At 48.2% G+C, this 14,756-nt stretch overlaps 1 protein-coding gene across 4 annotated transcripts in view; it reads left to right on the top strand.

The window, feature by feature from the left end:
* Positions 1 to 14,756, top strand: part of LARGE1 (LARGE xylosyl- and glucuronyltransferase 1) — a 469,066-nt gene that overhangs the window by 258,558 nt on the left and 195,752 nt on the right. For all 4 annotated transcript variants that reach the window (XM_088459224.1, XM_088459227.1, XM_088459226.1 and 1 more), the window contains exon 4: positions 8,946 to 9,028. In XM_088459224.1, the coding sequence (XP_088315350.1) occupies positions 8,946 to 9,028 (83 nt within the window). The remainder of the gene's footprint in view (positions 1 to 8,945; positions 9,029 to 14,756) is intronic.

Raw genomic sequence — 14,756 nt, 5'->3', positions numbered from 1 at the left:
ATGTATAAACAATCCTTGTGTTGTTTCGTAAAGCTTTCAGATAATTAATGCACTTCATAAAAAGCTTACACAGAACTATAGGTCAGTCATACAAATACACAGAGGAAAAGAAATGACATATTTAAAAGTAATAAGAATTATAAAAAAAAAAAAAGTGCTTATCTGATAAAACAGGTCAAAGTTTATAAGGCGGGAGATGGCAGCTTCCCAACATGTTTAATCCACTTAGGACTTTATATTAGAATTAGAATTATTCATTATTTTACTATGACAGCTCCTTGCAGTTGTGTGCTTGTATTATGCTTAATTGCACCCATGTGTTTATGCCTTTGTACCGATTGCTTTCTGCAGTTATCTTTTTGTATTCTTGTACTTTTGGCTGAATGGCGCTGCGAAACCTGTGGCACCTTACAAATAAACGATGATGATGGGGATTTATCTGTCTTTATACAGTAAGTCCCAGTTGCACTGTTACTATGGCTCACCTACCCTGGCAACCAGCTGTCACCCTTAATTTTCTAAATGTCAGATGCCATGCTCAGACTTACTGCTACCTAAAAGGTTCACACACTAATAGCAAACAGTTAATATATATATATATATATATATATATATATTTACAGGGGAAACAATATAAGAAATCTGATTTTTTTTTTTTCCTGTCTTTGGGCCTGACTCACTACCGGTCGCAACTGCGATTGCAATAGCGATTATGCGCGCAGTCTCACTGCGATAGTATGCTAATCCTTTGCCATCGCTATGCCGCCGCAGCACTACACAAGGACGCCCACCTTACCTTACACACATCCGTAATGTTTAGCAAGACTACGAAACCATCGGTACCATCGCAGCCTCGCGTATACTTGCACAAGCTCTAACCTTGCTAACTTCATCACACGCAGTGAAAGCCCAAGCTGCGTATGGCATCGCAGCGGCTAATTTATGCTCGCCCCTGCAACGGCGTTCAGACGCCCTGGCACGCCTGCATCCCCACATCTCCGGCAGCGCAGATATCCGGGAACATGGCGTCCACCCTTTGTTCCCGGAGATTCTCTACTGCGCATGCGCAAATCTCCTGGACAATGGGCGGCACACCATTGATTTCCATCTTCAGCGCCGGCCGATGTGGGACTCCGGTGAGGGCAATATAATTATATGGGTGCAGAGTGTGCGGTGCGGGCCCCCCCCTGGACCCAGAGACCTGTGTGCCCCACACACCCTGCACCCTTTATAGATACTCCAGTGCATGGCGGTCTCTTTACTAAAGTGAGCGAATAGCCCTATCTCCACTGTCAGTTCTAGCAAGAACAGCGCAGTCTCAGGCGGTAACCTCCCCCGGCGTCATATGTCAGGTCACCGACAGCTTTAACTTTAGCTTCTTTGCAGATGGCAGTAACAGAAGCTAATGGCTGAAAAAAATGCTTTATTATTTGAATAAATGATTCTGTTTCTCAGTTCCGCAATACTTTTCATTTTCTGTTACACAATTTTATCTTTTTTTTTTTTAACTATAATGTTTTATTTATTTCGTTATATATCTCTCCAGTCCTCAATTTCTTACAACTGATTGAGTCTTATTCAGAGCTGCAGGCAGGGCCGATGTTTGCGCAGATGAGCGACGTTTTGCTATTGTGCATGCGCGAAAAGTCTAGAAAACTATAAAACTCCCCATCGCCTCCTAACAGTGCAGGGTACACCGTCAACCATAATCATAATGAAATAATGACACAGAGACTTGTATAAGGGGAAAGGAAGGTCAGCTTAAACTAATTAAACTATTTAATGTATAACTGAACTAACTAATAGAAGAATAAAGAAAGACAGACAGAGTATGGTGGTGCTGAGAGAACGGCCCCACAATGCAACATCACCAACTACATATTCACATCGATCTTCTAAATGGGAGGCGAGGAGCCAGCCCATTACCACGCCCAAGGTATCCTCCCCCCACCTCAATGACATGATGTGAGGCCCACCTGGTTAGGTGATTGCCGCTGACCCCAGTAGGGTAGAATTAGCCTAAGCCATGTATTGGAAGGGAGAGCACCTCAAGCTCCAAAGACAGATGGCGGCTGCTGCCGTTCTTTCCCGCCACAAGAAAAGCCAACACCAAACAACTCAATGAATAAGGGAGGGAGGGCGGGAAACAGCCGCCCAGAGAAATTTCTATGAAATCACTGCCAAGCAACAACTCTGAAATATCACTGACCCACCCCCTGCCCAATCCTATAGGCTAACCAAACCTAACCCCACCCCCTGCCTAATCCTATTGGCCAACCCAACCTAACCCAACCCCACAACACTACCTCACTAAACAACTAGCCCCTTCTTGTCCAGAGGTCGACACCCACAGGCTCGGGTGTTTAATTACCTCCATGCATATGAAATGCACTCCGTCCTACTTACTACGCAAGTACAAACCCGTGTTTGCGATAGAGTACACATTTGCATATGACATTGCTGTGACTTGAGACGGTGTCTGCAATCCATGGGCGTATCAGGGTGGAGACTTGGAGGTGACCTAAAGTGATCGCAAAAAGAGGAGGTGGTATGGGCGTGTCATGGGCATATTATGGGAGTGTCATGGGCCTGTCATGAGCATAATATGGGAGTGCAATGGGCGTGTTATTGGAGTGTCATGAATGTGTTATGGGAGTGCCATGGGCGTGTTATGGGAGTGCCATGGGCATGTTATGGGAGTGTCATGAACGTATTATGGGAGTGTCATGGGCGTGTTATGGGAGTGTCATGAGTGTATTATGGGAGTGTCATGAATGTATTATGGGAGTGTCATGGACGTGTTATGGGAGTGCCATGGGCGTGTTATGGGAGTGCCATGGGCGTGTTATGGGAGTGCCATGGGCGTGTTATGGGAGTGCCATGGGCGTGTTATGGGAGTGCCATGGGCGTGTTATGGGCGTGTTATGGGAGTGTCACGGGCATATTATGGGAGTGTCTTGAGTGTATTATGGGAGTGTCATGGGTGTATTATGGGAGTGTCATGGGCGTATTATGGGAGTGTCATGAGTGTGTTATGGGAGTGTCATGGGTGTGTTATGGGAGTGTCATGGGCGTGTTATGGGAGTGTCATGAGCATATTATGGGAGTGTCATGGGCGTGTTATGGGAGTGTCATGAACGTATTATGGGAGTGTCATGAATGTATTATGGGAGTGTCATGGGCATGTTATGGGAGTGTCATGAATGTATTATGGGAGTGTCATGGGCGTGTTATGGGAGTGTCATGAACATATTATGGGAGTGTTATGGGAGTGCCATGGGCGTGTTATGGGAGTGTCATGGGTGTGTTATGGGAGTGTCATGAGTGTATTATGGTAGTGTCATGAGTGTATTATGGGAGTGTCATGAATGTATTATGGGAGTGTCATGGGCGTGTTATGGGAGTGTCATGGGCGTGTTATGGGAGTGTCATGGGCGTGTTATGGGAGTGTCATGAGTGTATTATGGGAGTGTCATGAATGTATTATGGGAGTGTCATGGGCGTGTTTCGGCATGCGAAGAAGATGAATTTGGTAATGGATAATTCCCTTTATATTTAGAGTGAAATCCTAATTATGTAGGAAATGTGCGATCTCCTCCGTACTGCTTGGGCAGGCATAAAATGAAGAATGGCCGGTCTATTTAGAAAACAACTACCGAGTTTGCATTTTTAGCGCGTTACGGTACATAAAGAAAGGCGATAGAGGGAAGTTAATAGCTATGGAAAGAAGCCTTGTTTTTTCTTTTTGTATTTCTATGTTTATTTATTGTAATGGTGTAAAGGTGCTGTAACGTTTTGTCTGCCTAATTGTGCCTAGCACAGGGGAATGTTCTGACGGGCGAGCTTTGCAAGCAGACTATTTGCAACACATTTAGCGCACATGTCATAGGCCCCCTCAGTAAAATCCGCCACTTTAGCGAGCCAGTGCTGTCCGTGACTGCACTGGCTTCACTGTGACTGGGGGTGGCTTCCCATTGGAAGGGCCACCTGCCAGCCACGCTGAAGACATATAGCCAGGGGGAGGTGTCTCCTCCTCCTGGGACTGCGAGGCCAGGCTGCGATCAGCAGATAGCTCTGCCTTTCGGGCAGCCCTAGAGGGCTTCTCGGGGTTGCAAACAATGCAGCCCCGAGAAGTTGGTGTTAAGCGTGTACATGCGTGGCGCCACCGCCGCTCATGCGCCGGTTCCTACACCTGCCAGATTCATTGAGCAGGATACAGGACCCAAGGCAGCAGCAGCGGCAGTCCCCCTCAGGTAAAAGGGCAGTGGCATGAATTGCGGTACTCCCATAACAATCAAATCAGACTGTAGATGAGCGAATAAGTAGGAAAATGGAGCTGAAATTCAGTTTCGAGGCAGAACAGTACATTCTGTAGAGGTGCAAAGTTCCAGAAATACCACCTTTGAGTTCCACTTCTGCCGAGTGTCCTTCTGCTGTGTATTTGTAGATTTGTGTATGTGACTTCCTCTGAATTCATAGGGGCTTTATGTAATAGGTTGCGAGCGGCAGCTGCTGAGGGAACTCCTGCGAGCAGAGCCGTAACTAGACTTTTTGGTGCCCTGTGCCAAAAAAAGCATTGGTGCCCCCCTCATTTTTCAAAGGGACATAAATGCACCCAAAAAAGGGCCATGGCCTCATGGGGAAGGGCCAGGGAAGAGATAGGAGAGGCCAGGAGATGCTGGGGTTGAAATAAGAGGAAGCTACAAGCAAGAATGATAATAAACAGAAATTTGACAGGCCCAAACAGCACCCCCTGCCCTGTGGTGCCCTGTGCAATGGCACCGGCCGCACTACCCTAGCTACGGCCCTGCCTGCGAGTCTTCGAGTATTTTTAAAGCGGCAATCGTTTTAAAGGCAAAACCAGCTTGGTGTTGCCTTTAAAATGATTGCCACCTTAAAAATACGGAAAGACTAGGAGTTCTCACAGCGGCTGCAGCTCGCAACCTATTACATAAAGCCCCATAGTGTACAGTATATGAAAGTGGGACAACAATTCATTGTGACCGATTGTGTGGTTGGTGTATATTAGTCTGTGTGGCAGGTAAAACTGATAGGTGGGAATTCCACGCGGAACGCTTGTGGCCATATTCGGCCTGTGAAATGTTAGAACCAGATAGATAAAGCGCTCTGTGGTAGTAGAGTAAGTAAGATTAATGATTAAGATCTGGCTAGATGTTAATGCCCGTGTAGATCTGTATGGAATCACAAATGAGGGTGCAGAGATGTGTGACAACTGGTGGGCAAAAACTTGAGGCTGGGTATTCAGGACTGGAGTCCCCTAGGATTGAAAATATCCAGTAGTACAGGAAAGTTTGCTAGTATAGCTGTATAGCTCAGTAATGTACGTATATCCAGGTGAATTATCCATAGTATGGGTAATGTTCAACAAGAGAAGACAATCGTCCCAGGTTGGCAAAAACTGTCGGCAGGGTGTTGCAGGTTCGCAATAGCTTACAGCAAGGTGTTACAGGTTTGCAAAAACTGTCGGCAGGATGTTGCATGGGTATGAATAGACCTTGTCCAGGAAATGTTTATAAGTAGAATCCTCCTTCACTGCTCTCACCACCTCAGGAAAGGAACGCAGTGTCAGAGTGACAGGTACACTAGAATACAGTGTCTTAGGTGAGGAATAATTGCTTACCTGACCATGATGTCTGCTGGTCCTGCACGTTCCTGCGTCCGCAATCGCTGTGTGTAAGTGTAAGTGAGGGGCCTATAATGGATACTGATGACTATGTACTCAGGTCTAGTTCAAAGGACTAATGGACAGGGTAATGGACAGTACCCTTCAAACAGGGATTAATGATTAAAAGTACATGGGTAATTATAATGATGTTCCAACGCGTTTCATCTCACTAGAAGACTTTTTCAAGGGCAAATGTCATTTGTAGTGCCCCCTCCATCTTATATAGTGATCCTCCTCATTCATTAGTCCCCGGGTGTGGTGGCACCGCACTTCCGGGTATTCCTTCCGGGTTGTGCACGCCGCGTGTATGTAGTGGAAGTCAGACACTGCAGCTCCTAGTGTCTAACCTCCGTAAGTAATATTGTGACCAGTTGCGCAGCAGCGAGGTCTCACTGCCGCCTTCTAGTTGCAGAGGGTTGGAGTGGTAGAACCGTCTATCTCTCTTGTCCTCAATAGTGTCGGCGGCCATCTTTGGTTAGATTATTTGTATAATGTACAGTCCGTTTATTGTAGGTTTAAGTAGCGCCCATAATTGGGTGTATTAAGATAATCATAAAGTTATAATCCATAATGATGAGTGGAAGGTTATACTGAAGCCTAATTCAGTAATGGGTCTATTAGAAATAATAAAATAAATGATATTAAAGTATTGGTATCATAATGATGAATAGGTGGTTGTGTTTAAATGCACACCATTTATCTGTAAGTATCTTAAATGTAGACAAACATCAGTCTTGATTAATAGTAAATAAAGTATTATAGAGTGGTCAAATGAATTTATGGAGACAGGTGGTGATGATTGCTGGATAATCCTCAATATATATCAACAGATGATGCTCATTTAGTGTGCCTCAGAAATGTGGGGTGTTTTAGGGATCTTTTGGGGATATCCGGCTCAATAAGTGTTGGGTTAATGATTTGCTGATTTATGACGTCATTGGGAAAAACTGGAATGTAATTAGTAGGGATGGATATGTGGGTGACGAGAGACAGTATGGAATATACAGGACTTGTTAAAATTAATATATAATATACAGGGGCGCCGAGAGCGGGGGGGGGGATCGGGTACAGTTTACCCGGGCCCAGGCTTCCAGAGGGGCCCGGGTCTGGCGCCGCCCCCCCCCTCACTTCCTCCCTCCCTCCCTCCCTCTGCAGCAGTGCTGGGCTGCAGCGGGAGATTGCTTGCGGCTACTAAGTAGCAGCCACAGCAATCTCCTATGCCTGAAAGGGGGGAGCGATCACACTGACCGCGCCCCCCACTGGCTTTGCGCCGGGCTGAGGGGCTCACAGCGCCCCCTCCCCGGCGAAGCGGCTCTGCAAAACACTTTTTTTTTTTCAAGGGGGCGTGGCCACGCCTTCTGGAATTAGGCCACGCCCCCTCTTTACCGGGGCCCCGGCGGCAAAAATTTTATTAAATTAAACTGCCTATGAAGAAGAATGGGGTGTACCTTAGGGTATAATTAAATTAATCTGAACAGGGTATCTTAAGCGAGAGGAGAGGAGAGAAGAGAAGAGAAGAGAAGAGAAGAGAAGAGAAGAGAGAGAGAGAGAGAGAGAATATGGTTGGACTCAGGAGTGAGGTAATTGTATGTATTCATAGCATTAGATGGCTTAGGGATCTATATTAAGACCTTCAGGATGTAGGGTTTGTAGGTTGTATATCCATGTGCTTTATGGTGTCTAACTTGTTGCCTCCCCTCCAGTTGTAAGTGATTTTCTCAATCCCCGTGAATTTCAGACCTATAGGGTTGCAATTATGAGTTGCCTTAAAGTGCTCGGAAACACTATGGTTCTCAAAGCCTTTGTGGATATTCCTACAATGTTCATAAATCCTTAATTTGAGGGCTCTTGTGGTGCGTCCCCCATATTACAGCCCACGCGGGCATTCTAGGAGATATATTAAATTGTCACTGTCACAGGACAGTGTACCTCTAATCCTACATGCCTCATTGGTTTGGTTTGTTATAATTGTGCTTGTGGGTCTTGTGCTTGTGTACCCCAATTGCTTACAGTTGGAGCACCTGCCGCAGTGGTGAAAACCCTCTCTAACATTGTCCCCTTCCATTGTCTCTTGTCTCGCCCTTTTATTCTCTTTGAGATGATTGTGTTCTATTTTTTTCTTTATGTCAGGGGCTTTTCGGAATACCACATGCGGTTTGTCATGTATTACGGTTTTTAGACTATTATCCATGTTCAAGATATTCCAGTGTTTTTTGAGTATACTTTTTACTTTATTCGAAGCACCTGTGTATTCGATTATGAAGTAGACTTTCTCATGTTTTTTAGTCGTGGTTAGTGATTCTGGGCCGAATTCAGAGCCGGACGCTCTGACAAGAGCGCTCGCTCTGAATCAGGGCCCTCCTACCTAGAATTGGAGCGGCCTCCTGGCCGCTCGCATAGCTGTGGGTGACCACCCACAGCTTATGCGAGCGGCCAAAAAGATGGTCGCGATGATCAAGACCATCGCGACCATCGGGCTTGCGACGAGACCCTGCGGTAGGGTCTCGCTGCCGCAAGCCTAGGAGTGCTTTTGGCTCTATCAGAGCCAAAAGCACTCCCACTGACATCACTAGTGATGTCAGTGGGGCCGGCCCCAGATGGTAGGCGTTCCCATGGGAACGCCTCCGTCTGGGCAGCCACGCCCCTGGCACGCCCACCAAAGGGGGCGTGCTGTCACTCACCATCGACAGCACGCCTCCTTTGGTGCGAGACCCATAGCGATGGCTGGCCGTCGCTAAGCGGGTCTCGTGCATGTGCACGACGGAGCTCCCTCCATCGTGCGCATGCGCACTAGGGCACCATCGACCCGCTTGCGAGCGCTCAGCGCTCGCGGGCGGGTCTGAATCAGGCCCTCTGTCTCAGAGTATTTTAGCAATGTCCCTCTAGGTCTGGTTTCTAGTTCTTTGAATGCTCCTTCTACTGACTTCATATTGTAAAAATGCGCACGTTTGCCCGGCTACTGTTAACACAGAATGAAACAAATATTTTGCTAATCTCCACATCGACTGAGTATAACAAAAGATGGGGGCCGTGAATCCTCTATGTCTTGTGACGGGAAATTCACATAGTAACCAAATTTCTCTTGTCTGCACAGACTAGCAAAGGGGGCATCATAGGTCACTAGAATCCCCCTCTAGACCAAAACTATGAAATGTGTTTTCTATGGAGGTCCTGTCGCCCCCTCAGTAGTTCATGTCCTCTCTATCCCTGATGCTTTATCCCTCTACATACTTATTAACATTTATTTTCTTCCTTGCAGACAATTCACGTCGCCATTGTTTGTGCCGGTTACAACGCCAGCCGAGATGTCGTCACCCTGGTTAAATCCGTCTTGTTTCACAGGTACAATAAACTTGTTATTTATCTCACGTATTATGTGTAAAGTTTCACAGATCACATTGGTGACTTGAGAACTGTCCATGTACAGTATGACAGTGCTAATAGGCTGCGATTTGCTGGTCCAGGCGAGATATCCGATGGATTTAAAGTGTCAATTAGGGTTACAGCAAAAACAACCTGGTACCAGCAATACAGAGTCTATTACATTTGAGCCAATGACCCAATCTGTTAATTAACTCGTGGACAGGGGCGTATCTATAATGGGTGCAGGGTGTGCAGGACCCCGGGTTCCTGGGGTTCCCACACCGCACACCCTGCACCCATACTTCCTAATACTTACCTCTCCGAAGTCCCACGTCGGCTGGAGAGGCGCAACACAGAACGCCTGGAAAGTGGTCGCAGCGGCCACTTTCCGGCGTTCTGCACATGCGCAGTTGGGAAATCACCGGGAACCTGTCAGAGCTCCGCAGCCGCCGGAGAGAGAGGAGGGGGCCCCAGATGCCAAGTGAACATGGGCCCCCTCCTCTCTAAATACGCCCCAGCTCGTGGAGCAGAGTTCAACATGGTAAGCAGCCCACCTACATATGTGAGGGTAATCATCAGTACGCAGTTGCACCCCTCTGGGGCCGCCTAGCTCTTGCAGTCTCCCCAAATCTAGACACTCCATACCAGCATCCAAATAACTTACAAAAAAATACTGAAGGACAAGAAGACATGAAATGTACTGGGGCATGTTAAGCGCAAGCCCAGGACCAGCAGTAGGAATGGCCATTGACCATCGATGGTTAGCAACCAACCAATGGTCTCACACCGATGGTGAATAGCTTCACCATCATGGAATGTTCACCAATAGTGAACATCGGCTGCGGGTGTCTGACGGAGGCAGGCGGCCCCGATCTGCCCATTCGCAACCAGTGACCACCAACGGTTCAATCATCGATGCTTATACCCCGATGGTAAAAGCATTGACGGTCACTGGTTGCAATGTTTATGATCGATGGTTATGATGTCGGTGGCCATTCCTAACCAGCATTAGAGAGATCAGGGGCTGATGGAAAGGGGGTGTGGCCATGTGGGGGAAGCATGCCTATGTTAGGAAATTCGATCCACCAATGAAGCGGGAATGGTTACACCATGTTGGGGGCGTTGGCTGCACCTTTACAGCAGGATCAGGCCCCAGTACTTAGGGCATGATTCAGAGCCGCTCGCTCGCGCTGTGCGTTCGCATATGCGCACGCTTCGTTCTGCGCGTGCGCAAACTACACACTGCGATCGCATCCCTCTTGCTCGCCCAGCAAAGGCAGCCCAGGGTAATGAGTGACAGGAGAGACCGTATGTGGGTGGTAACAGGGGCAGGACACTAATATCGGGGGGTTGGAGATGCGAACACAGGCGTGCCTAAGTGTTTCAACGCTGTTTTAGAGACGTGCATAATTAACAGGCGGCGTCATAGTACACGTCACTTGCCTTTTTTTTACACTGATTTCCTCGCAATGCTTGTGGCAGGGTAAAGCAACCGCAAGCACTGCGTTCACATCCGATGGTGCTCGATGTACCAATGTTTTAATACACTTCCTGGAGATGACGTGTTGCTGGTGGGCGGCTCTGCCTATGCCATTGTGCGTACGCATACACAAAGTGGCCGCTCGCTAAGACATGGTGGGCGTGCTTGTGCCTTGGCGAGCGATCGCTTCCCGTGGCGTCACTTTGACAAATTAGCATACGCATCCAGCGAGCGTACGCAGATAGCGAACGGGTCTGAATCAGGCCCTTAGTACCCACCCACACTGAGCCTTTTGCCCAGGCCCCCATCATGTTTACTCCATCCCTGCCATTTTGTCATGTAACTGGAAATTTCTTCCTGGATGCACAAGTCTTCTATCTGCTACTAGAAACTGTGGGGAGGGAACGACAGGCGCAGGCTCGGAGGAACATTAAAGTTAATAAAAAAAAATTAATTTGCTTGGATGCAATTTCTTTCTTAGGCTTGAATTGTATTTTTTATTGTAATCCTTTTAATGTGTGTGTCCCATGTGGGAGGAGCACCGCCACAGTGTAGTCCAATGTGTTTTGCAGATGCAGTTAGGCTGCGTGTTCCGTGTGCATTGTCTCGTGCTCTCCGGTGCTTGTGAAGTGTTTAATTGATCTTTACAGTGTTAGATAAATGTAACAATTTAGTTTATTTGCCTAGCGGGGTTGTAAAACAGTCGGGAAACAATGATGAAAAATTTATAATTTCTGTGGAATTAAGTAAAATCTTTGCAATCTCCTTAATTTGAATGATATTTACAGCCGCGGTCAGCCGTCCCTCCTCTCCACTGAAGCTTCTTACTGGCTGCCAAGAGCCACAGCCAGATGGTAATGAGAAGAAGAGTCTCTGCACTGTACTCAGATGAGCCAGTTCTACATTTGGGGGCCACGAGCTGCCTGCGGGCAACTGGTGGCCCTTTAAACCCCCAAATCTTTTTAGCTGATTCTTATGTAGAGGTCCTGCACATTGTAGGCCTGATTTAGAGGTAAACGCAGTGTCGATGCCGCACACAAGCGGTCTGCGCATGAGCTGCACAGCGCACGTGTCCCGATGGTTACCACCGGAAGCCAGGGAACGAATATGGATGCAGAGAGGGGCAATTTTTGTGGGCGTTTCCGGGGGGTAACAATGGGGTGGCTCGCCAAATATAAACATGTCGCGGTCAGCGACTGCATACTGCACTGAAACGGGCGGCCATGTTCAGATGGATAATCTGCGCCTCCATAGGGCTAATGCAAAGTTATATGGTGCGAATGATGGGGTGTCTTAATACACACAGCGGCGGATTAGTGTCACAGCCAGGGACTTCTCTGTACAAATCCCATCGTACGCAGCATTAGCACAAAGACGCAGTCGCACTGCGGCCAATGAACCAGTGGCAGCTGTGATAGCCAGTGGCTAGGGTATTTGGAGCCCAGTGCAAATTGAAAAATTGAAAGGCCCCCAGTAGTGCCCCTACTAGTGGTCCCCCTTATGCAGGCCCCCAGTAGTGATCCGCCCTATGCACTGTCCCTTATACAGTGCCACCAGGAGTGGTCCCCCTTATGCAGGCCCTCACTAGTGCCCCTTATATAGTGCCCCCAGTAGTAGTAGTCCCCCACTATGCAGTGCCCCCAGTAGTGGTCCCCCCTATGCACTGCCCCTTATACAGTGCCACCAGGAGTGGTCCCCCTTATGCAGGCCCTCAGTAGTGCCCCTTATATAGTGCCCCCAGTAGTAGTAGTCCCCCACTATGCAGTGCCCCCAGTAGTGATCCCCCCTATGCACTGCCCCTTATACAGTGCCACCAGGAGTGGTCCCCTTTATGCAGGCCCTCAGTAGTGCCCCTTATATAGTGCCCCCAGTAGTGGTCCCCCTTATGCAGGCCCCCAGTAGCAGGGGCGGATCTAGACTTTTTTTTAGGGGGGGCGGATTAAGAATTAATCCTAAATCCTCCCCTCTCTACGCATTACTCCTCCCACTTCCAGTCCTGGCTTCTCTAATTGAATGAGCTGAGACCAACAGGTGCATCAATCAATGAAATATGTGCCCGCAGGTATACCGGCAGACGCTGCATCATTTCTGATGCCACAGCAAAATTCAGCCAGAACACGGGTGAATGATGTTACTGTCTGGTGCTGCGATATGGCTTTCACCAGTTATTCGGTTATTTGGTCACAATCCCGAAGGCAGAATGCCAGCTAGAGATTTTTGATAGGCGTCAAGCTTTTTGCGCTTGCTCCGGGGCTCGCGCACGCGCACTGAGCCACCATCGACCCGCTAGCGAGCACAATGCGCTTGCGACCGGGTCTGAATCAGGCCCTCAGTCTGGTCAGCACTATACTGACCACAGCGGCGCCCCCTCCCCGCGCCACCGATCCTACGGCACCCAGGGCACAAGCCCTGCTCGACCCCCCTAGTTACACCACTGGCAATAGCCTGTACCTCTGAATCAGATCCTGTACGTTTATCATACTTGGCGGCTCCCAGGAGAGTGGGCAACTCTTCCGCATCCCACCTGCAGGTTATAGAGGATCGCATCATTCCACCCAGGGCCGGCGCTAGGCTGTGCTGCGCCCAGCGCCGTCCTGCGTTGCCGCCCCTTCCCTCCTCCGCTCCCTCCCAGCTGAGCTTAAATATAGCCATAGCGCTGGGAGTGAGGTGGGCGTTTCCTGCGCCCTCCGGAAACAGTAGCGCTCCGGGCGACGGACCGGCTTGCCCGTGCAGGAGCCGCTACTGATTCCACCGCTGCTCCTCCCGCCTAGACCTCCCGCTCCCTGGATCTCCCAGAAGCAAGGGGGTAAATTTACTACAGATTTATTTTGGGTGATTTGATGTTTTTCTGCGATATCTCGTGGATTTAACGTTCGCCATTCGAGGGCAGGGTGCTAGGCAGAGTACTGCGTGAGTGTAATTATACCTGTTTTGTGCCAAGGATAGAGCTGGTTCACGTGCGCACTTACAATAACGAGTCGATGACCATGAAGACAAGCATATGGACAGGGGTGGTCTGCTCACAAAGGCGCATAGAACTCTACATGCAGGTGAAGATACATATTTAGGGGCTGATTTTGAGTGGAGAACAAAGTGAAATAAAGTAACTTTGCACCTTGGTAAAACCCTGCTGCACTGCAGGTGGGGGCAGACGTAATATGTGCAGAGAAACCTAGATTTGGGAGGGACGTGTCCAAAAAAATATTGAAATTGCAGTGTAAAAATAAACTGTCCAGCATTTGTGGGCTACATGCAAAAGCTGCCAGTATTTGCCCTGCATGAAAATATAATAGATGCATTCCCCCCCCCCCCCCCCCCATTACATTGCAGCACGGTTTGTCCTTCTGCAAAGTTACTTGCTGGGTTTTTTGGGGGGTTTTTTGCTTTTCACCCAACTCCCAGCTGAGAATCTGCCCCAAGAACACAATACGGGTTAAATTATGGCCGACTTTGTATCATCCTGTACTTTATGGCTGTTCTTAAGTACTGTAGGCAGCTTCAGCAATCAGTTTCTCCAGTGGGGTCTCCCTATTGTTAATTGTAATATCCGTACTAATCTATAGATGGAGTTTATTCTTTATAATACAGAAGTTGACATCAGATCTCACTGAAGTCGTCTCTTGTGTATTATGCTAATATAAAACCATTGGGTGTCCCTGCGTTTTGCTTTGCAGGAAAATCCCTATGACGCACACATTTCCTTGAAAACAGGTTTTATCTCTCTCCATAAAATCCCCTCCACGGCCATATTTATAACTGCATGATAAATGTGCATGCCTTGGCCTCATGCCTCCGAGATGGAGAGCTGTGACTTACCCCAGGGCGGTACGGTAGACTAACCACTGATGTTAATGAGCAATGATTTGTCTCTGATTAATCCTGAGGACCGCACTCTCCACTCATTCACCTGCCGCTAGCCATAGAATCACCGCGCCACATGGGCTTCCTAAGACCTTGGATTCTGTGTCCCTGTGACAGTTTTGTTGCTGGCGCAGGGCTCTGTAACATGGATCTGTAATAAATATGTTAAGGCTCGGACGACCTAATAAACACAATGCTGAGGCATCTGCTTTGTCTAACAGCCGCTGGCAAGAATTGGGAAGAATACAAAGGGAAGGCTTTCTTAAGATGAAAACTCCTCCGACACATCAAGAGGAGCCTTCGGCTCACTGCGTCGGGAAGGACCAAGGAATTTCAGGCACGACCCAGAGCCCATTGTGATCCAGC

The sequence above is a fragment of the Taudactylus pleione genome, unplaced genomic scaffold (genome assembly GCF_031769625.1).
Source record: "Taudactylus pleione unplaced genomic scaffold, aTauple2 ptg000903l, whole genome shotgun sequence".
Lineage (NCBI taxonomy): Eukaryota > Metazoa > Chordata > Amphibia > Anura > Myobatrachidae > Taudactylus > Taudactylus pleione.
The sequence above is the reverse complement of the archived record's forward strand: the minus strand, read 5'-3'. Positions and strand labels throughout refer to the sequence as shown.